This window comes from Microcaecilia unicolor, chromosome 2, assembly GCF_901765095.1.
Source record: "Microcaecilia unicolor chromosome 2, aMicUni1.1, whole genome shotgun sequence".
In the NCBI taxonomy this organism is placed as follows: Eukaryota; Metazoa; Chordata; class Amphibia; order Gymnophiona; family Siphonopidae; genus Microcaecilia; species Microcaecilia unicolor.
This window is the reverse complement of record NC_044032.1, coordinates 458,125,211-458,147,329: the sequence shown is the minus strand read 5'-3', so window position 1 is coordinate 458,147,329 and position 22,119 is coordinate 458,125,211. Positions and strand designations below refer to the sequence as shown.

Genomic DNA, 22,119 nt, shown 5'->3' with positions numbered 1-22,119 from the left:
AGACAGTGTCTGAAAAACGTAAGCCAGAAAGATGAGAGAAGAAGTGAATGATCAACCAAATCAGTAGCAGCTGACACATCTAAAGAGGTGGCAAGGGTTATCCGATTATGATCCAGATGCGCATGAACCTCATTAAGCACTGATGTTTTTATAGTTTCAGTACTACAGTATGATCTAAAATTGGATTGGCACTGGTGAAGAACTAAAATCTGTTCTGTAAATTGGTGAAACACAATCTTTTCAGTAATCTTAGAGAGGCTACATAAATTAGACACTGGCCTATATTGAGCTGGTATAGTTGGATCCAGTGATGTTTTTTAAAAAAATTGGTTTAAGAATAGCTGGCTGAGGACAGATCTATTTTAGGAAAAGGCCAGGGAGCGGTTCTGTTATACAATTTGATTTATCATGTGCTTTTGATCTGGTAGATCATAGTCTTATGCTGTCCATTTTGAGCTCGATTGAGATAAAAGGTAATGTACTGCAGTGGGCCCAAGGTTTTTTTGGAACAAATATGGTGAAATTTATGTCGAGTACTGCAGGGCTACCCACTATTTCCTATTATAGTTAACATCCTAACTAGTTCTTTGGGCTATGTGCTTTCATTAACTGGCTACAAGGTCTTTATATATGCAGATGATATAACAATATTATTACCAGTTTGTAAAACTCCTGCTGGGACTTCGCATTATATTTCCAATTGCATGTGTCTGTCTGAGAAATGGACAGGAGATCATTATTTGAAACTAAATAAGAACAATACCAAATTTTAAAATGTTAGGTCATGTAGACCAGCTTTGGAATGATTCTGTACTCTAATTTGTTAGTGTTATTGTTATAACATGTCAGTTCAAGGCGGGTTGCAACAAACTAAGAGACCAGATCCAAACTTTCTAGGAATTACAATAACAAAATTAAACACTTAAGGCATATACCCCCAATGACTTAGTTTGCGGGAACAACATATTCAGATTTTTCTTAAAATGATATATTGAAGCCATCTGGTAGTAAAGTGATGCAGAAAAATGTCCAACTGACTTTAAAGCAATAGCACTAGGGAAATGCAAGAAAATTTGATTCTGAGTATAAGAACTGTGAAGGAGATTTACTAAGTTCATCATATATCCAATCTCTATGCTATGGTCCTATCCCTATGCCCCCGAAGTCCAAAAGCTCCCTTCTATGTTCCTATTGTCCTCCATGTCTAGCATCTTCCCACTGTAAACATATACCCCCTCCCATGTCTGGCATTGCCTCTCTGTGTCTATATACCATCTGCATGCAGCATCTCCCCTTTATGTTCCTATCCCTATGCTCCTCTCCATGTCCATCATGTTCCCTTTGTTTCTGTATACCTCCTTGTGTCCAGTAGCTACCTTTACTTCCTCCCCCACACCAATTTGTCTCTCTCTCCTTCCTTCCTCCACTGTGTGTTCAGTATTTCACTTCCTCTTCCTTCATCCCCTTGGGTTGGCATCTCTCTTTCCCTTCCCGTCAAAGGCATAGATAGGTGGAGTGCAATGGGAGTGGTTGCTCCCCCAAACAGATTTTGGGAGAAGTGGCGCCTATGTGCACTATACCCTCTAAGATACCTGGCCACAAACTTGCCTCACTTCCCTCCCACTTCTCTATTGCTCCAGTCCAGTGGCAACAGCAGCTAAACAAAGGACAGCTTTCTTGATGGCTTACAATTTATATTTGAGTTGCAGTTAAAAATCCTTGGAGTGTTGCTTAATAGTCAATTAACATCAGATGCCCAGACGTCCTGTTTGATTAAAAAATCATTTTTATTATTGTGAAAATTACGAAGAATTAGAGGCTTATTTGAGGCTCCAGTTTTTCAATTGGTATTCCAGAGCTTATTGATTTCTTTACTGGACTGTTGTAATTTAATTTATCTTGGGAGCTCAAAAATATTATTAAAAAGATTGCAAATGGTCCAAAATACCGTTGCTAGGTTAATTTTCTCTGCTCAGTACTATGAAAAAGCCACTCCATATTTGATTTTATTACATTAGCTCCCAATATCTACTACTACTACTACTACTACTTAACATTTCTAGAGCGCTAATATCTGCAGAATATTGTATGGATTGGCACCATCTTTTTTGAATTTTATTGTTTATTTTTTGGACAAAGACACTCGTAGGTCATCTAGAAATCTCTTAACTTTATCCCTTCCTACTCCGATTGTGTTACTCGAAAAAGGCTCGCTATTTGTCTCTATCTTATCAGACTGTGCATAATTGAAACACTCTTCCTCTTGCTTTAAGAAAAATCAGTTCCTATCATTTAGAAAATCTTTGAAGATGTATCTTTTTAAGAAATATGTAGGTTAGAATGTACTTTTTCTCTGAACTTTTCTATTAGTTAAGTTGGTGCTGTAGTTTCCAATGAATGTTCGGTTTTCTTTAATTTTGTTATCCGCATTGAACTACTTAGGTACATGTGGACTATAAGATCATGTTTGTATTTGTAAAAGGAAGAAGGTCTAATTCTGGTAGTTTAATCCAGGAAGATGGCATAGGATCTGACCTACATGTAGTAAGACTCATTGAAGAAAGAACCTTATTAAGTGAACAGATTGAATTTAAGGCCAAGTTGCATTTCCTACAGAAGAAGTTGGCATAGTCTCTGTTGGAGAGAGAGTAGAGACAGTAGAAGTAACATCAGATGTAGAAGACTGGCTAGACAAATGTTGACCAAGAAAAGATGCCCATCATAGGGTAACTTTGGAAGCAAAATACAGAGCAAAACTATCGTCCGAAGGAATCAAATTGACAGAAGATGATGATGCAGAACCTGTCAGTGAACAAAAGACAGAATACAGATCCCATGCAGGATTGAGGAATTTGAGAAGGTGATTGGAATAAAATTCTTTCTTGGCCAGTTTTAGATGGTACTTATAATCATGTTGGTGTTCCTTGCAAAGTTGTAGGGCAGAAGGAGAGCGCCTTGCTGTCCAAGCTTTTTCAGCCTGATGGACCTGGAACTTAAGAAAGTTTTAGGCCACCATGATACCATGGTTGTCTGCATGAATGGGAGAGAGAGGAACATTTTTAGATGGCATAACAGTATTCATGGTTTCTGTAAGAACATTCTCTCAGCATTGAACTTGATCAGGGAGAGATCTAGTAGTAAAATTCTGTGTGAATACTGAGGTAAATGGAGGAAGAGTCTGGGGATCTACAGTATGGATATGATTGGTACAGTCTGTTTATGGACCAAATGTATCAAGAGAATTTGATGAAGTCAAAGAGAAATGAACAACAAAATGATCAAACCACGATACTGGGGGGTAGTCTGGTAGGCGGGTGGGTAGTGACACCCACTGATGAAAATCTAAATCCAAAAAAAAATGAAAGAAATGAGACATCGGGTGAGTATAGACATCTGCATAGACATTAAAGTCCCTCAGATTCAGGAGATTAGGGCATTTAATCATAGCAGCCACTAAAGCCTGGTTATGAACATGCTATTGATCTGCAGTAAGCGAAGGGGGGGGGGGGGGCAGTAGAAAAGAAAAAGATATATCAGACTTAGAGATGAAATCTTTACTGTAAGAGCTTCAGGGTATGGCAAACTATTCAGAATCTCTTGAACATTTAGTATAGTTGAAAAAATAATCACCAGGCCGCCTCCCATTCTATGTGATGTAGACTGAAACAGGACTTCATATCCAGTAGACAAACATTTGATAAAGTACACTCTCCTCTCCCCTCCTGAGCCGTGTCTTAGTAAGGCATAAGAGTTGGAGACCTTTTTGCTGTTTACAGTGATGGTTAGAATTAGATATTTTTGTTACCAATGCTGTACAATCCTAATTTTGAATGAGCTGTAAAGTTTATTTACAGGGGAATATACCTCTGTGGACATAAGCATCTCCTCAGCCATTTGTTTGATGTAGGTAGGCATATTATATAGTAAGTGGGGGTTACAAAATTTTAGCAAATGGATATGAGAAGGTTTTGTATCCCTGTGTGCCAGATTCTAAATTGATCCCATATGTGCTTTAGCTTAATTAAATGTACTATTGTCTAAACCCTCCACGAGTGACTATAAACTAGTATGTTTATAACTTGTGCAATGTTCTGTGATCTGTACTGTGTTTTCTTGTTTATCTTTGTAACCCTGAGTTCAAGTCTGACACTAGGATGTTTTTGAAGGATTGGTTCTGTTGTTCCCGTTCTGCTTATAATTCAACTGAAAGCATATCTTTACTTAGTAAAGTTGTTAAGGATTAAGCAACTGCGCAAGCATCACATGGAAGTTAAAGACAATGCTTAGGCAACACCCAATTGACCACTGAGACATTATAAGATCTGATTTAGACAAATTGTACCATTTTCCTTTCTGTGTATATGCAGCATTATTGTCTATTGTTGAGAATTATTCCACTATTATTTTATTTAAATGCTATTCCCGTCCTTGTGCAGCATAAAGTTGAAGAGGCAGAAGGTGAAGGATGGGAGTATGCCTCTCTTTTTGGCTGGAAGTTCCATCTCAAGTACCGCAAGACAGACAGCTTTCGCAGGCGGCGGTGGAGGCGCCGCATGGAGCCCCTAGAAAAGACAGGAGCTTCAGCTGTATTTGCTTTAGAAGGTGCCCTGGTAAGTATAGGATAGATTTTATAACTGATTTTATCCTTGGTTCTCTGTAACTTAAAACATGAGGCATTGAGTATGTGTAGTGTACTGTGAGCAGAAAGACAAAAATATAAGTGATTAATAGGAAATCCAATGCAGAGCTGAAGAATGCAGACAGTGGTATGTTCACAGAAGATGATCATCCACCCTGCAACGTACACATCTTAAGTTCTGTTATGCAATTTGCATTGTATAGTATACCAGTTTTTGATAATGTACACTTCTCTTCCATTGCCAGGTGTTTGGGAGTTTGGGGATTCAGAACTAAAATGGTGACATACCCTCCCCTCCCCCCTCCCCCCGATACTCAAAACCATTTAACTGGCCAGGGTCTCTTTTTTACTAAGCAGCGGAAAGCCCAATGCAGGCTTACCACTCGCTAAACAGGAAGTACTATTTTAGTACATGGTGTGTGGTTTATCAAGCTCTAATAAACTTGGAAACTACTGTGGGAACGAAAAAGCTTGAGAATTCTTGTAAATCTAAATAGGACAGAAAAGGAAGACATTTCTGGCAATGCTAAAACAGCAAAGAAATATGCATGCTTCAGCTTAACCTATCCAATGAGAATGAAAGTTTCTATGAGTAATGGATCCTGAAGGACTATAAGATTAGGCTGAGTCTGATCCTTTTATTCAGAAAATAAAATGGAGAGCTTCCATAGTGTCTCAGTGGCAGTTCTGTGAACTGCCAACAAGAGGGACCTGGGTTTATTTGATGGCATAGACCTTTCACTTCCTGATTTTGTCTGGATGGGAAGGGAATGCTAATTATCATGTCATAATGACAAAAAGCCGTCGTCATCAGCAAGCAATACACAGAAAACATGATGAGTCATGTAGTATCAGTTCGCCTCTGTTTCCTTTCAGCATCAACCGCAACCACGCTCTCCTCAGGTCCCAACCTGCCACAATATTTATTTATTTATTTGTTGCATTTGTACCCCACATTTTCCCACCTATTTGCAGGCTCAATGTGGCTTACACAGTACTGTCAAAGGCGTTTGCCCAGTCAGTTGATAACAAATAAAAGGTTGTATAGTGATCGAAGTATATGTGGAGGATCGGAAGGGATGAAGTACGATCATTAGTCATGTTATATTCCTGGGTGAAGAGATTTACATGGGATCATTGGGGTAGGCCTTTTTGAAGAGGTTGGTTTTTAGTGATTTCCTGAAGTTCAGGTGATCATGGATTGTTTTCACCACTTTTGGGAGGTCATTCCAAAGTTGTGCACTTATGTAGGAGAAGCCGGATGCGTGAGTTGTTTTGTATTTCAGTCCTTTGCAATTTGGGTAGTGAAGGTTTAGGTAAGATCTTGACAATCCGACTCTGTTTCTTACTGGTAGATCTATAAGGTCTATCATGTATCCTAGGACTACGCCGTATATAATTTTGTGGACTAAAGTGCAGATTTTGAAGATGATCCGTTCTTTGGGAGCCAATGCAGCTTTTCTTGAAGGGGTTTGCCACTTTCGAATCGTGTTTTGCTGAATATCAATCTGGCTGCTGTATTTTGGGTGGTCTAGAGTTTTTTAGTGAGTTGTTCTTTGAATCCCGTGAAGATTCCGTTGCAATAGTCTGCATGACTTAGGACCATTGATTGTATTAGGTTTCGAAAGGTTTTTCTTGTGGACAGGAACCATGAAGTCAACCTGGAGGAAGCCTTACATCTTGTCCCACTCTCATACATGCACATGTACACTCCAGGGTGGGAAACAGAAGCCTGGCTCACCCTGACATGACTCATGAGGACTTCACTATAGCCACAGCCCAACAAGCCTGTGCCATGAAATAATAGCAATATAATCAATCAGCGCACTGTGCTCACAGAGGCCACAACTGTTCAGTAAGCACAGATAGGCTGCACAATAACTGTATCAACAAATAACCAAAACAAATAGAAGCACAATAATAAAACTGAAAAATTTCAGCGTTGGTTGCTATCATTTGAACAAGTAACAATAAGAATGGATTGACCGAGTCAATAAAATAAGAGCCACTTTCTGATAAAAGGGAAAGGCACCTTTTTTGAATCAGCAAATGTTTAAATGCAAATATTTTTCAAGTTGAGTGGTTTATGGCACGAAGTTCTGGACCCTTTAATATACCAGTGATTCTTATGTAATGTGGTGTTCTTTCTCAGACATTCTCAGCCAATATATCCTGCTCGGTTGTGCATACCAGTTATCATCTATTTTTTACTTCAACAAGAGTATCTCACCTTCATTTTCAATTCCCATATTTTCCCATAGATTGCATTAGTAGTCCACAGCCTTGGGGAAGCTGTAACCAGAGCTTGAATTCCTCTATTTTTTTTGGAGAGGCTGATGGAATTTAAAAGGGGTTCAGCCCCTTTAGAAGCTAACCAGCTTTTTCATTACAGTTGCAGCATTAGGCCCTTGTATTGAAATGATGTCTCTGGTTACACTTCGAACAGTTCAACATGTTCTTGGCTTCAATTTTGTACCAGTAGTGGCAAATTTAGATTGGCATTTGGATATTATATAAATTAAAAATGTAAACTCAAGAAAGGTTCCCACATTTTAAGACCTTTCTTTATTGTTTTATTGTGTGTATGTGTGTGTGTGTGTGTGTTTTACAGTATATATAAAAAATGAATTTGTGAGTGCTACCATTGAACTAACATTTTGGTGATCCCCTAATGAAACTCCAGCTCATGTTTCTGCGTACTTAGCAGGAGATGTAATATAATAAAATTGTAAGTGATCTATGCAATATTTTATTGAGTTTGTTTTCTTACAGCTGCATAATTCATTTTAATAAAGTATAATTTTTTAAACAATGGCTTTTAACAGCAACTGACTTATTCTGATTCGAAATGCATTAATTTATGATAAAATTGGAATAGGTAAACAGTTGCTACTGAATGGAAAAAATGAACATAGAGAATAAATCTTTTTGTTCAAGGTTTAGTTAAGCATTTTTTTAAAGTATTGCTATAGCTTTCAGTACAGCTTCAGAGGATAGTGGAGCTTCTAAATTCCCTTTGTTAGATTATTTATGCATTACTGGTTGCAGTAATTTGAATTAATGTGTGCCTTTAGTAAAATAAACCTTTTCCCAGTACTAGCACCAAAATGAAGGGACCAGTATTCAAAAGATTTATGCTCCTTACTTTAAGAGTTATGCTGATAAATTGGCCTCTTTGAAAATTTACTAGGGCTGAGTGCCTGCATTTTTCTTCAAGATTTCACTAAACTTTTAACTTTAGGAGCATAAAAAGTGGGTGGTAATGAGCAGCTTTAGGGCAGGGAAAAGAAGTTAGGAGCTTAGCAATGGTTTTCACTAGGGCTCATAAATCTAGGTGAACGACAGTCCTAAATTTATGAGCATAACTTTTACACGTCTAAATTAGGATGAATTATCAGCTGGAAAGTTATGCTGTAAGGAAGGTAGGTCTACTGTGGGGGTTGCATGCAGTACAACAGCACTACCACTGGGCGAGCTCAGTGCATTCCATTTCCTGCACCCAGAAAAAAAAATTATTTTCTAAGGGGGAGGTAGGGTGGTAATGGGCAGCACATGGCTGTTGCCATTCGCCACCCTATTACCATGTGAGTAGCATGTGAGCCTTCTAAATAGGAGGCGGTAAGAGCTCAGGTAGTAAATGTTGCATGCCAGTGTTTTTATTAGTGCACAGCCATTTATTGCCTCTGTTGAAAACAAGGTTTTTTTTTCTTCCGCAGTAAAAAGTGGCGCATGGGAAATAAGGTATACACAAGAAGTAGCACTATGTTACTGTCGGCTACATTTTAGTTCAGCTTAGTAAAAGGGCCCTTAAGTTTAACTGAGAATAGGGCACAAACTTAGGAGGCTAATTTAGGAGCATAAATTTAGGAGATCAGCATTTTCTTAATGTTGGGCCCCAATTTTTTTTTTTTACAATGTCTCTTCTATACTATATCATAGATTTATAAACATCATTGCTATGTTCAAATAGTACTTAGCTTGTGTGGTTCTTCCTCTCCTTTCCTTTCTAAAAAAAAAAAAAACAGACTGTGACCAACGGTGGCCAGTGTTTTGTTTGCCTGCATCAGGGTCTAACAGTCAAAAATATGTGAAAACTCTGCTCCTCACTTGATGGAGAAAAGACCTCTATTTTGTAAGAGCTGTTTAATTCTACAAGGAAGTTTTTTGTGCCAAAGTTGAAGCAGCCCTGCTCCTATTGCTTTTTTTTTTTTAGCCGGGAGCTTCTTGAGTCTTTTTCCTCCTTGCAGTTCCACACTGCTTATATGTTGAGTTCTATAGGAGAACCCCTGTATATTTGTGTAAACCTATACTATTTCTATTGAGTTCTCCTCCTTTGTTGGTTTAGTTTGTACTATTCTGACTTGGGCATCCTTTCAAAAATGCCCCTCCACGGGCCATCTCTGAATTGACGAAAGTGGTTTGATTAGTTGTTTCAAACAACAAAATAATATCCATATGTTCCTGTAGTATGTCTAAACCTAGAAGTGGGGAAGTTTGGTACAGATTGTGAGGGGGGTTATCAAGTTATCAAAGTGGGCTACTGTTAAGATGTGTTGTTTTACTATTAACCCCAGTTATTAGTAACTGGGTCTCAGTGCACAAAATAGCACATTTTTATGGTAGCTCTTGTTGATAACTTCCCCCCTTAGTGATGCTACAGGACATGAGGTAACTGGGGCGGCACCAGCAGGAAGCAATTCCACACACACACACACTTACACAAAACAAAACCTGGATTGATGCTGGTAAATTGATGGTAACTGGACACTAGGTACAAAATATTCACCTGTATATAATATATATATATATTATATTGTGAGCCCCTAGGAACAGAGAAAGTAGCTGCATATAATGTGTACAGTTCTGTGTATGTCTAGTAGCACTATGGAAATGATAAGTGGTTACAGTAGAAATGTAAACTGCTTTGATTGTAACCACAGAAAGAAGGTAAATCAAATCCCATCCCCTTTCCCTTTCTCAATTCAAGGTCATGAGGAACTAGTAGGCTGGATGTTCAGGCAACAGCCTTATTAATTTTGGTAGCTGTTGAGATTATTATAAAGCTTTATGGTAAGAGACTGGATGGCTAAGCTTTGGATTAAGTATTCTAATTTGCACAGAATGGTAGAGACCCAAAGAGGAAGAGAACAAAAATAGATTTGGATAAGGAGTGATATCTAACAAGCACTCAAGCGTCTGTGGTAGCGTCTGTGGCTGGCAGCTGGGATATATCGTTAGTTATGTGGCTAGGAAAAAGGGTAGGCTAGATGGGTCGATTAGTCACTTTCTGCAGTCATGTACTGTGTTGCTATGTTTCGTTGAATGGAATGCACTCATTCGAGCTTGGATTTCTTTGACAAGGCTGCTGTAACCTGGTTCTTATTAAAATATAATTTATTTTTATAGCTAATTGGATTTGCCAGGCTAGGCATGATGAATCCTTTCAGCAAGCTGACATATTGTTTATGCAAGATGGCTCATATTTGTCATCCTTTGAGGACTCTATGTGTATGCATGTAAGTGAGTGAAGTGGCGGCAGAGGGGAATTGACAAGGAAGATGTCTCATGATCAAACAATTCTCTTATTCGGCCTGTAACTTTAGGTGCAGTAAAGTTTTTCCCTATTTAGTAAGATAATGATTCCAAGCAGTGATTTTTTTGCAGTACAACTTGGTATCCATTCTTACTGTGGAATATGTTGCTGGAGGATGTGGTCAAGGTGACTAACATAGTGGGAATTAAAAGAGGTTTGGATAAGTTCCTGGAGGAAAAGTCCAGGATGGTAGAGGAATTACAGTTGATTCTAGGTTTCAATGAAACCTCAGATTAATCAGGTTTTAAAAGAAACTTTCAATTACATTAATTATGATGACTGAAACCTTTACTGTCAAATGATGAATTTTGCTTGGTCATTTAGATGATAATAGTGGATTTTTTTTTTATATTAAAATCATTATACTGTGATTTATTTGCCATGATGATGTTTGAAACGTTTGCAGTGTATTCAAAATGCTAGGTTGATAAATGGAATTAGAAGACATGAGCACATTGGGGGGTAATTCTATGTAACAGGATACCTGCTAGGACTCTATTCTATAAAGGGAAAGGGAAATGGGACTTGATATGCTGCCTTTCTGTGGTATTTTGCAACTACATTCAAAGTAGTTTACATATATACAAGTACTTATTTTGCACCTGGGGCAATGGAGAGTTAAGTGACTTGCCCACAGTCACAAGGAGCTGTAGTGGGAATTGAACCCAGGTCCCTAGGATCAAAGTTTGTTGCACTAACCACTAGGCTACTCCTCCACTCCTATAAAGCAATATAGGTGCCTACTTTCCTTTATAGAATACTAACATAACAGCAAAATACATGCCTATAAGTAAGGTGCGTAAGTGCATGCACCTAAGTTCTGGTGATATGCATGTAACTTAAAGTATTCAATAAGTGTGAGTCCTAACCATACTCCACCCAGACTCCGCCTACTGGCTACCTATAGAGCAATATTTAAGATGTAAAAAGGAACTATTCAACCAGTAGTGGTCAGCATTTGTTTTTTAAACATTGGCCATTGCTGCCTGAATTAGACCAGGAGATTCAGTGCTGATGCCTATCTGGGTACCAGAACTCAATATCCAGGTCTGAGGCTGTTGCCAGGAGTTACCCAGGTACTACCAATATTCAGCGGCAATATCCAGACAGCTACCTGTTTAACTTCAGACATCCTTTGTGCTGTCCTAATGTTGATGATGTCCAGATAATTCCTGTCTTTGCCGTGGGAGGAGGCCAGAGTTTGAGGTGGGGGGCACATTTTGGTCTGCTGCCCTGTTGCCTCCCTGCTGCTTCCCACCCAGTGCTGCAGCAAATACCTTGGCCGGTGGGGGTCCCCAACACCCGCCAGCTGAAGCGTTGTCCAGCGCCTGCCCTGTTCTGTCTTCCCCTCACGTCCTGCATGCTCCTTTTAGTGAAATTGAGTTTCACTAAAAGGAGCATGCCGGAAGTGAGGGGAAGACAGGGCAGGCAATGCGGTGGCGCTGGAGACCTGCACTGGACAATAATTCAGCTGGTGGGGGACCCCCGCCAGCAAAACCAGGGGCCCACAGGTAATTTGGGGGGCCCAGGCCCCCATGGCCCCATGTAGCTATGCCACTGGTCTTCACCCTCACTTTGCCCTTGGACTGCCCTAGCACTAAGCAGAGAGTGCTGTGGCGGTTAGAGCAGATATTGAGCAGCACTTTTTGGTTAATTGCTGTTGAATATCTGCTTCTGGCATAGTCACCACTGCTCACTCTAAGCTGAGCAGGAGTCCTCCACCTGGCAGTATTAAACTGCCAGTGGGGGTGCTATTTCACTATTACTTTTTCAGCAGTGAGGGACAGGCAAGCTGTGCAGGACTCCAGGGAACCTTCCTGTCCCTAGCAATTGAAAGCACAATATTAATGCACCTCCCCCTACTGGCAGCAATGCAGTCGGAGGACTCCTGCACTAAAGCTGGCTGCTTATGGGCTGAATATCAGCACTTAAGTGGCCAAGTGCTGACTCCATCCCCAGAACGCCTCCAACATGGCCGGCTTTGAGTTCAGTGCTAACTACAATATTCAGCGGCACTTAGCCAGTTAAGTGCCACTGAATATTAGTGGCTAGCCCTGACCAAGTGATTTAACCCATCAGCCAGCTAAATCACTTTGAATATCGGGCCCTTTGTGTCAAATATGTGAACTCACTTAGATCAATTAAGAACCATCATATGTAGCAGACATTAGATCATAATCAGATCAGAAAAATGTCTGAATCCCGAAGTATAATCATCAGTCCTAGAAGTCACTGAATTATGAAAAAGGTAGAAAATCCTCAGGTTCCAGACACACAAGCTTACTTTTGAATAGTTCTTACATGTATTAAAAAATGGCTACTTATTTTCTTTCTTCCACTCATTTTATTATAAAAAGATTCATTCTTTGACCACTTACAATATTATCGATTGAAATCTCATGTCAGTTCCATGCAATGGATCTTAAAGTTCAAAGTGAAATCCTCTCAAAGTGTAATTCAAATTCGGTTCTACTCAATGTGTCATAAAGTCCAAAGTAGTATCTCCCAGAATCTCCCAACATGAATTCATGTTCTGAGACATTGCTCTGCCTCTAGGGAGTTAATTATTCTCATATTGTCATAAAAATAATTTGTCATAGAGGGGCATTTTTGAAAGAAACATCTAAATCAGAGTTTGGATGTTTTACAAAGACGTCCAAATTCCGAACAGGAAAGAAGGTCATTTTCAAAAAAGATGGGTGTCTATCTTTTGTGTTCGAAAATACTATGGATGTGTTGTGATTTGGACGTTTTGTGATTTGGACCTCCTTTTTTTGGTCCATTTTCGAACAAAAGACGTCCAAATGCAAGCCATCTAAAACAGAGGAGGAGTGGCTTAATGGTTAGTGCAGTGGGCTTTGGTCCTGGCAACATGGGTTCAATTCCCACTGCTGATCCTTGAAGGATCTTGGTCTGACCTAGCATAGCTTTTTTTTTAAATACTCTTATGTGTTTAACTAACACAAATCAATAGTAGCAGGCCAAACACATTTGGTAATTGGACCAAGTGACAACTGCAACCATTTTCTATTTTTCTGTTTCTGCTATATCTCTTGATAAGAACATAAGCATAGCCATACTGATTGCTATGAGCTCAGTGTGTGTGTGTGGGGGGGGGGGGGGGGGGGGAGGGAGGGGCAGTTTTTAGTGCCTTATTTACTGTAGATTAGCAGATATGGGCAGAATTCCTAAACAAATAATCATGCATTAAGGACACCAATTTCTATTTTAGCATATGTAGCACAAGCCAAGCATGATACAACATATTTCATAATCAATATGAAGATCTAACACAGCACATCAAAACTCTAGTCACTTATGTTCTGAATCACAATTTTTGACCCAGGACGTCCAGATGATATAGAGGTCTCTCTAAGCAGGAATCACTTGGAGGCAGCAACTATCTTTACTGCAACTTTTCAGACACTGTATCAATTTAGTACATAGGGCTAGACTCAGTAAATGGTGTCCAAGCTTTGGCACCGAACAGAATGGGTGCCTGTTAAAGAATAGTATTGAGTGCCAATTTTGGCACACAAATTTAGGCACCAGGAGTTATGCCTGTTGAAACCAGGTGAAATTTGGGTGCACATCTCCATTATTCTATAATATGACTCTCAAATTTTAGGAATGCCCCTGACTCGTGCATAGACCTTCCATGGCCATGCCCCTTTTTGGGTTGCGCACGATGGGATTTGGGATCACATTGTTATAGAATAACATGTAGCAAGGTGTACATCCAATTAGAGCCAATTAGCACCCAATAATTGACACTGGCTTGTTATTTTATTTATTTATTAGGATTTATTTACCATCTTTTTGAAATAATTCAGTCAAGGCGGTGTACAGTAAGAGTAAATCAAAGATAAACAATAGACAATTACAACAGTAAAAATATTAAAATAATACAAAGTATGGCATGGAGGGGCATAATCGAACGCGAACGCCTATCTCCATGGGCGTCTATGTCCGAAAACGGGTACGTGAAGAGGCGGGACAGACCGTATTTTTGAAAAAATGGACGTTTTTTAGCGATAATGGAAACTAAAAACGCCCAGCTCACATACGTCCTAATCCGAGCCATTTGGTCGTGGGAGGGGCCACGATTCGTAGTACACTCACCCCCCTGACATGCCAGGACACCAACTGGGCACCCTAGAGGTCAGTGCGGTGGACATCAGATAACGCTCCCACATGCATAGCTTCCTTACCACAGGTCCTGAGCCCCCAACCCCCTCCCCCAAAACCCACTACCCACAAATGTACAACACTACCATAGCTCTTAGGGATGAAGGGGGCACCTACATGTGGGTACAGTGGGTTTTGCAGACCTCCCATTTACCAGCACAAGTGTTACAGGTAGGGGGGATGGGCCTGGGTCCGCCTGGCTGAAGTGCACTGCGGTACCCACTAAAAGTGCTCCAGGGACCTGCATACACGCAGGCCTCTAGGACTCGTTGCTGCTATATAACATTGGCGCAGCAGTTGACACCTGAAGACTAATAGTGAGTGGAGGAGTGGCCTAGTGGTTAGGGTGGTGGACTTTGGTCCTGGGGAACTGTGGAACTGAGTTCGATTCCCACTTCAGGCACAGGCAGCTCCTTGTGACTCTGGGCAAGTCACTTAACCCTCCATTGCCCCATGTAAGCTGCATTGAGCCTGCCATGAATGGGAAAGTGCGGGGTACAAATGTAACAAAAAAATAATAATCTCTCCGAAAACATCCTTTATTGGAATAAGCACGCATACTCACAGTTAACTGCCAATCAGAGGTTGTGCCCCACTGGCAACAAGTCTCCCTGGTACTGAGATGAGCAGTAGGTCAGAGCTGGCAGAATGCTGTACAATGCCCTCTTTCAGCCACATTCAAGGGAAGAACTAAGTTCTGTAACGTGGCTAACACGTGAAAGAGATCTAAAACTGGCTTACAAAAATGGTCACTACCTCATGGACTACCGGAAACAAAACAGGGCACACTCTGACCCAGTAACCAGGGGGAAAAGCACCATGGGAGTAGAGCCTACCAACTACCAACATCGTGAGCATTTGCCACAAGCTAGTGGAATCAGGGAGCCCAATACCCTACACCCACCACAATGCATTCTGATGTGACTCTGCAGTGCGCATAACAGAAAAGGTGTCACACTCACCTGAGAGCCACATCAGAACCAGAGAAAGGCTGTCACAGGATAGAACACATTCTGCTGTCATAGAGGTGGGTACGGCATTTGATGCTGGCATACAGGCTGGAAAATTTTTTTTTAAGTGGGTATTTTTTGGTGGGAGGGGTTAGTGACCCCTCGGGGAGGTCATCCCCAATTCTCTGCAGTGGTCATCTGGTCAGTTAGGGCACTTTTTTGGGACCTGTTCGTGAAAAAAGGGTCCAAAAAAGTGACCCCAAATCGCGGTAAAACGCCTTTTTTTTTCAATTATCAGCTAAAGATGCCCATCTCTCCTTGGCCGATAACCACACCCCAGTTCCGCCTTCACCATGCCTTCGACACGCCCCCATCAACTTTATCTGTTTCCGTGACGGATTGCAGTTGGAAACGCCCAAAATCGGCTTTCGATTATACTGATTTGGGCGCCCACGGGAGAAAGACGCCCATCTCCTGATTTGGGTCGCAATATAGGCATTTTTCTCTTTCGATTATAAGCTGGATAGTATACTACTTACAATATCAACACAATATGTAATAAAACATTTTAATTGACAGTGTAGGGTATAAGCAAAGATAGAACATATAGATAGATAAAAGAGTAAGAGGAGTTAGAAAATAAGGTAACTACTTTAAAGAAAGTTGCATATGAGGTCAAAGATGATTGAATGTTATCTCAGCTAGGGTAGGAGTGGATAAACATGTCCTGTTGTAGTATGTGCAGCCCGTGTCACTCCTTGTGTGTGTGTGAGAATAAGAAGTTAGTTACGTCTTCCATTAAAGGCCTGGTTGAAGAGCCAAACTTTCACTTCCTTCCTGAAGTAGAGATAGTCTTGTGTTAAGTGGACACTGTTAGCCAATTTAGTTTGACGTAGATCTTGGATTGGCACTCTGTAGTCAGTTCCCAAGTGTGAGGGCCATATATGGAATTCAGGGGATAGGGTTCATGATATTTTTGCCATTGTAAATCTCTTTACTGTATTGAAAAGACATTACTGCCTCCAAGTGACTCCTGCTTAGAAAGACCTCTATATCATCTGTAAATCCTGGATCAAAAATACTTCAGACCATAAGTGGCTAGAGTTTTGATATGCTGTGTTAGATCTTCATATTGATTATGCAGCACACTAGTGCAACAAAGCCCGTTTTGTCAAAAATGAAACGGTCCCTAGGAAGGCTCTCGTCTAAGTGATTTCTCCTCTCTCCCCTGCCCTCCCCTCCATGTCCAGCGATTCTTCCCTCCCCTCCATGTGCAGCAATTGTCCTCTGCCCTGCCGTCCCCTCTGTGTTCCGCGATTCTGGCCTCCCCTCCATGCCCAGCGATTCTCCTCTTCCCTGCCCTCTCCTCCGTATCCCAGGATTCTGGCCTCCCCTCGATGTCCTGCGATTCTCCTCTGCCCTGCCCTCCCATCCATGTCCCACGATTGTCCCCTTGCCTCCCATCCCATTGAAATCCAGCAATTTGCATCTACCCTGCCCTCTCATCCCATCCCATCCATATGCAGCGATATTCCCCTCCCCTCCATTGCCAGTGACTCTGGCCTTCCTGCCGCCTTGCCTTTAAGCTATCCATCTTACCTCAGGTCGGTGCGGCGGCAGGCAGGCTGGGCTCACGTCGCCTCCAGTGTTCCCTTGCCTTCCCTCTCAGTGTATCGCCCTCCTCTGACGTCATTTCATCTCTACACAAGGGTGGGACAGTGAGAGGGAAGGGTACCCTGGAGGTGAGCTGACGTCAGCAACATGTTATGAACCCAGACATGCTTGACTTGTGTTATTGAGACTGAAAAACACCTCCATTGAGAGTTCAAGTTCAGTCTTTCTACAAGGTTCTGTTACTTTGAAAGGAGTATAAAAGTATCTATCCTTTTCATCTTTTTTCTGCCTCATGTTAAGTGCCTCTAGTTATTTTTTATAGTTTAAGTCCTGGTTTTTACACAATTGATGATGTCACTGATCAAAAACAATGCAGAAAAACAAGTTATGATGTCATTAACTGTAAACCAGTTTGTTCTTTTTACAATCTGCTGTAACCTTTGATTAGGTTCCAGTAAAGAAAAATCCTGGAAAGCTGATAATGGATAGAATTTCTGAACTGGTATAGTAGAAAAAGAAAAACATTACATAAATCTTTTGATATGAGGCTGCTAAAGTTCTTGCTAGCTCTAGCTAATGCTGACTTGTCTGGAAAATCTCTATCTGTAGGCCATCAGTGCCCAATTAGAAATCTTGTGGAATATATATAGAGAAATGCCTCTCTAGATAGTTATTGTAGTGGGCCCTTGAGAAATACTAATTGCAGTAAATTATGTTGATGTCTAAGCCATTTTAACTCAGAACTTCTCAGTTTATGTAATTCATTTGGTCATAAAGATCAACTGCTGTAATTATAGAACATATATCCCTAAGGAAATGCGACAGCATAGTTACATCCTGTGTGAATGCAAAGTGCTGTGCAAAATAAGTGACCCAGATCAAACCCCTTCATTTTATGCTAGAGCGCAAAATTTGCACACGCAGCTTTTAGAATAATGTCAGTTGCACTGGTAACTTAATAGGATAATTAGCTGCTAATTGTAATTAATGGTCAAGTGTTGGCTATAATTAGACTTCATTGGTGCTAATTGGCACTGATTAGCAGTTACGTGCATAACTGCCATTAGACGGTATTCTATAAATTGTGCAAAATCCAGTGCATGCAACTGCAAGGGATGCATGGACCTGAGAGAGGAATGGGTAGGTCAGGGGCATGCTTAGCACTTATGCACACAGGTTATAGAATACTAGTATTTACGTGCCTAACGTTCTAGAGTTAGGTGCAAGAATTTATGCCAGCCATTGAGCTAGCGTAAGTGCTCGCTCCTAAATTTAGGTGTGTGAATACGGACTTACGGTGGTATTCTATAACAGTAATGGCGCACACAATTGCCGATATAGAATCTATGCTTAGCACGCATCATCCTGACACCTAACTTTAGATGATCTATAGAGAATTACTCCCAAAGTATATAGAGGCAGCTTCCAGACAGCCAACCCACTTTCAGCTAATTCCAAAAGGGAAGCAAAGTGGTTAGCTGCATACTTTGTATCTATTCTTTTGCAAAGATAGTAGAGAGGTGTCCCCTGTCTGGAAAGGCTGCTTCCAGTTGGCTAAATATGTCTAACCTCTGGAAGCCTGCGTATTCTTTTAGGGGGAAAATGAGGGGGATGGGATACATTTCAGCTGAGACATTTTACTTGAGTAAATGATTTGAAAATAATCATCACAATGATAGGTAACACTTGGCTATCCTGTCAGTATTTTAAACTGGACTGCATTTTAAGTTTTCATTTATTTTGCCTACGATAAGTACATAAGTATTGCCATACTGGGAAAGACAAAGGGTCCATCAAGCCCAGCATCCTGTTTCCAACAGTGGCCAATCCAGGTCACAAATACCTGGCAAGATCCCCCAAAAGTACAAAACATTCTATACTGCTTATCCCAGAAATAGTGGATTTTCCCCAAGTCCATTTAATAATGCTCTATGGACTTTTTCTTTAGGAAGCCGTCCAAACCTTTTTTAAACTCCGCTAAGCTAAGCGCCTTTACCACATTCTCTGGCAATGAATTCCAGAGTTTAATTACACTTTGAGTGAAGAAAGATTTTCTTCGATTCGTTTTAAATTTACTACATTGTAGCTTCATTGCATGCCCCCTAGTCCTAGTATATTTGGAAAGCGTGAACAGATGCTTCATATCTACCCGTTCAACTCCACTGACTATTTTATAGACCTCTATCATATCTCCCCTCAGCCGCCTTTTCTCCAAGCTGAAGAGCCCTAGCTGCTTTAGCCTTTCCTCATAGGGAAGTCGTCCCATCCCCTTTATCATTTTTGTTGCCCTTCTCTGCACCTTTTCTAATGCCACTATATCTTTTTTGAGATGCGGCAACCAGAATTGAACACAATATTCAAGGTGTGGTCGCACCATGGAGCGATACCAAGGCATTATGACATCCTCATTTTTGTTTTCTATTCCTTTCCTAATAATACTTAACATTCTATTTGCTTTCTTGGCTGCAACAGCAGCACACTGAGCAGAAGGTTTCAATGTATCATCAACGATGACACCTAGATCCCTTTCTTGGTCTGTGACTCCTAACATGGAACCCTGCATGACATAGCTATAATTCGGGTTCCTCTTTCCCACATGCATCATTTTGCACTTGCTCACATTAAACGTAATCTGCCATTTAGTTGCCCAGTCTCGTAAGGTCCTCTTGTAATTTTTCACAATCTTCCTGTAATTTAACGACTTTGAATAACTTTGTGTCATCAGCAAATTTTATTACCTCACTAGTTACTCCCATCTCTAGGTCATTTATGTTAAAAAGAAGCGGTCCCAGCACAGATCCCTGGGGAATCCCACTAACTACCCTTCTCCATTGAGAATACTGACCATTTAACCCTAATCTCTGTTTTCTATCTTTTAACCAGTTTTTAATCCACAATAGAACACTACCTCCTATCCCATGACTCTCCAATTTCTTCTGGAGTCTTTCATGAGGTACTTTGTCAAACGCCTTCTGAAAATCCAGATTCACAATATCAACCGGCTCCCCTTTGTCCACATGTTTGTCACCCCTTCAAAGAAATGTAGTAGATTGCTGAGGCAAGATTTCCCTTCACTAAATCCATGTTGACTTTGTCTCATTATTCCATGCTTTTGAATATGCTCTGTAATTTTGTTCTTTATAATAGTCTCTACCATTTTGCCCGGCACCGACATCAGACTCACCAGTCTATAATTTCCTGGATCTCCTCTGGAATCTTTTTTAAAAATCGGCGTTACATTGGTCACTCTCCAATCTTCCGGTACCACGCTCAATTTTAAGGATAAATTACATATTACTAACAATAGCTCCACAAGTTCATTTTTCATTTCTATCAGTACTCTAGGATGAATACTATCCGGTCCTGGAGATTTGCTACTCTTCAGTTTGTAGAACTGCCCCATTACATCCTCCAGGTTTACAAAGAATTCATTAAGTTTCTCCGACTCGTCAGCTTCAAATACCATTTCTGGCACCTTATCCCACCCAAATCTTCCTCTGTGAAAACCGAAGCAAAGAATTCATTTAACCTCTCCACTACGGCTTTGTCTTCCTTGATCCCCCCTTTTACTCCTCGGTTATCTAGCGGTCCAACCGATTCTTTTGCCGTTTTTCTGCTTTTAATATACCTAAAAACATTTTTACTATGTGTTTTGGCCTCCAACACAATCTTTTTTCAAAGTCCCTCTTAGCCTTCCTTATCAGCGCTTTGCATTTGACTTGACATCCCTTATGCGGTTTCTTATTATTTTCAGTCGGTTCCATTTTCTGAAGGATTTTCTTTTAGCTCTAATGGCTTCCTTCACCTCACTTTTTAACCATGCTGGCTGTCGTTTGGTCTTCCGTCCTCCTTTTTTAATATGAGGAATATATTTGGCCTGGACTTCCAGGATAGTGTTGTTGAACAGCATCCACGCCTGATGTAAATTTTTGACCCTCGCAGCCGCGCCTCTAAGTTTGTTTTTTTTCACCATTCTTCTCATTTTATCATAGTCTCCTTTTTTAAAGTTAAACGCTAATGTATTTGATTTCCTATGTATACTTACTTCAAAGCTAATATCAAATCCGATCATATTATGATCACTGTTATCAAGCTGCCCCAGCACCATTACCTCCCGCACCAGATCATGTGCTCCACTAAGGACTAGGTCTTGCTGCTATTACTAATTGGTGGAGGTGTTGGAGAGGAAAACGGTAACGGAATTCAAACATGCGTGGGATAAACATAAAGGAATCCTGCTCAGAAGGAAGGAATCCCCAGAAGCTTAGCCGGTGTTGGGAGGCAGGGCTGGTGGTTGGGAGGTGGGGATAGTGCTGGGCAGACTTATACGGTCTGTGCCAGAGCCGGTGGTGGGAGGCGGGGCGGGTGGTTGGGGGGTGGGGATAGTGCTGGGCAGACTTATATGGTCTGTGCCCTGAAAAAGACAGGTACAAATCAAGGTAAGGTATACACAAAAAATGGCACATATGAGTTTATCTTGTTGGGCAGACTGGGTGGACCGTGCAGGTCTTTTTCTGCCGTCATCTACTATGTTACTATGACATGGGAAATGTCAATGCCATATGCCCTGATTAGCCTCTTTACTCCAACAACACTGGATAAATACCAGTGTAGATTATTGGATATTTTTTATATCACTTGGGCTCAAAGAAATATTATTAAAATGGAAATCAGGGGCATCTTTGAATCAGCATTATTGGTGGAACTTAGTCATGCAACATTTATACAGTGGGGGAAATAAGTATTTGATCCCTTGCTGATTTTGTAAGTTTGCCCACTGACAAAGACATGAGCAGCCCATAATTGAAGGGTAGGTTATTGGTAACAGTGAGAGATAGCACATCACAAATTAAATCCGGAAAATCACATTGTGGAAAGTATATGAATTTATTTGCATTCTGCAGAGGGAAATAAGTATTTGATCCCCCACCAACCAGTAAGAGATCTGGCCCCTACAGACCAGGTAGATGCTCCAAATCAACTCGTTACCTGCATGACAGACAGCTGTCGGCAATGGTCACCTGTATGAAAGACACCTGTCCACAGACTCAGTGAATCAGTCAGACTCTAACCTCTACAAAATGGCCAAGAGCAAGGAGCTGTCTAAGGATGTCAGGGACAAGATCATACACCTG

General features: G+C 40.8%; 1 protein-coding gene across 1 annotated transcript in view; it reads left to right on the top strand.

Annotated features, from left to right (window-relative positions):
- DYSF (dysferlin) overlaps positions 1-22,119 on the top strand; it is a 591,346-nt gene that overhangs the window by 306,059 nt on the left and 263,168 nt on the right. Inside the window, exon 30 of the mRNA XM_030190967.1 lies at positions 4,437-4,610. Within this exon, the coding sequence (XP_030046827.1) occupies positions 4,437-4,610 (174 nt within the window). The remainder of the gene's footprint in view (positions 1-4,436; positions 4,611-22,119) is intronic.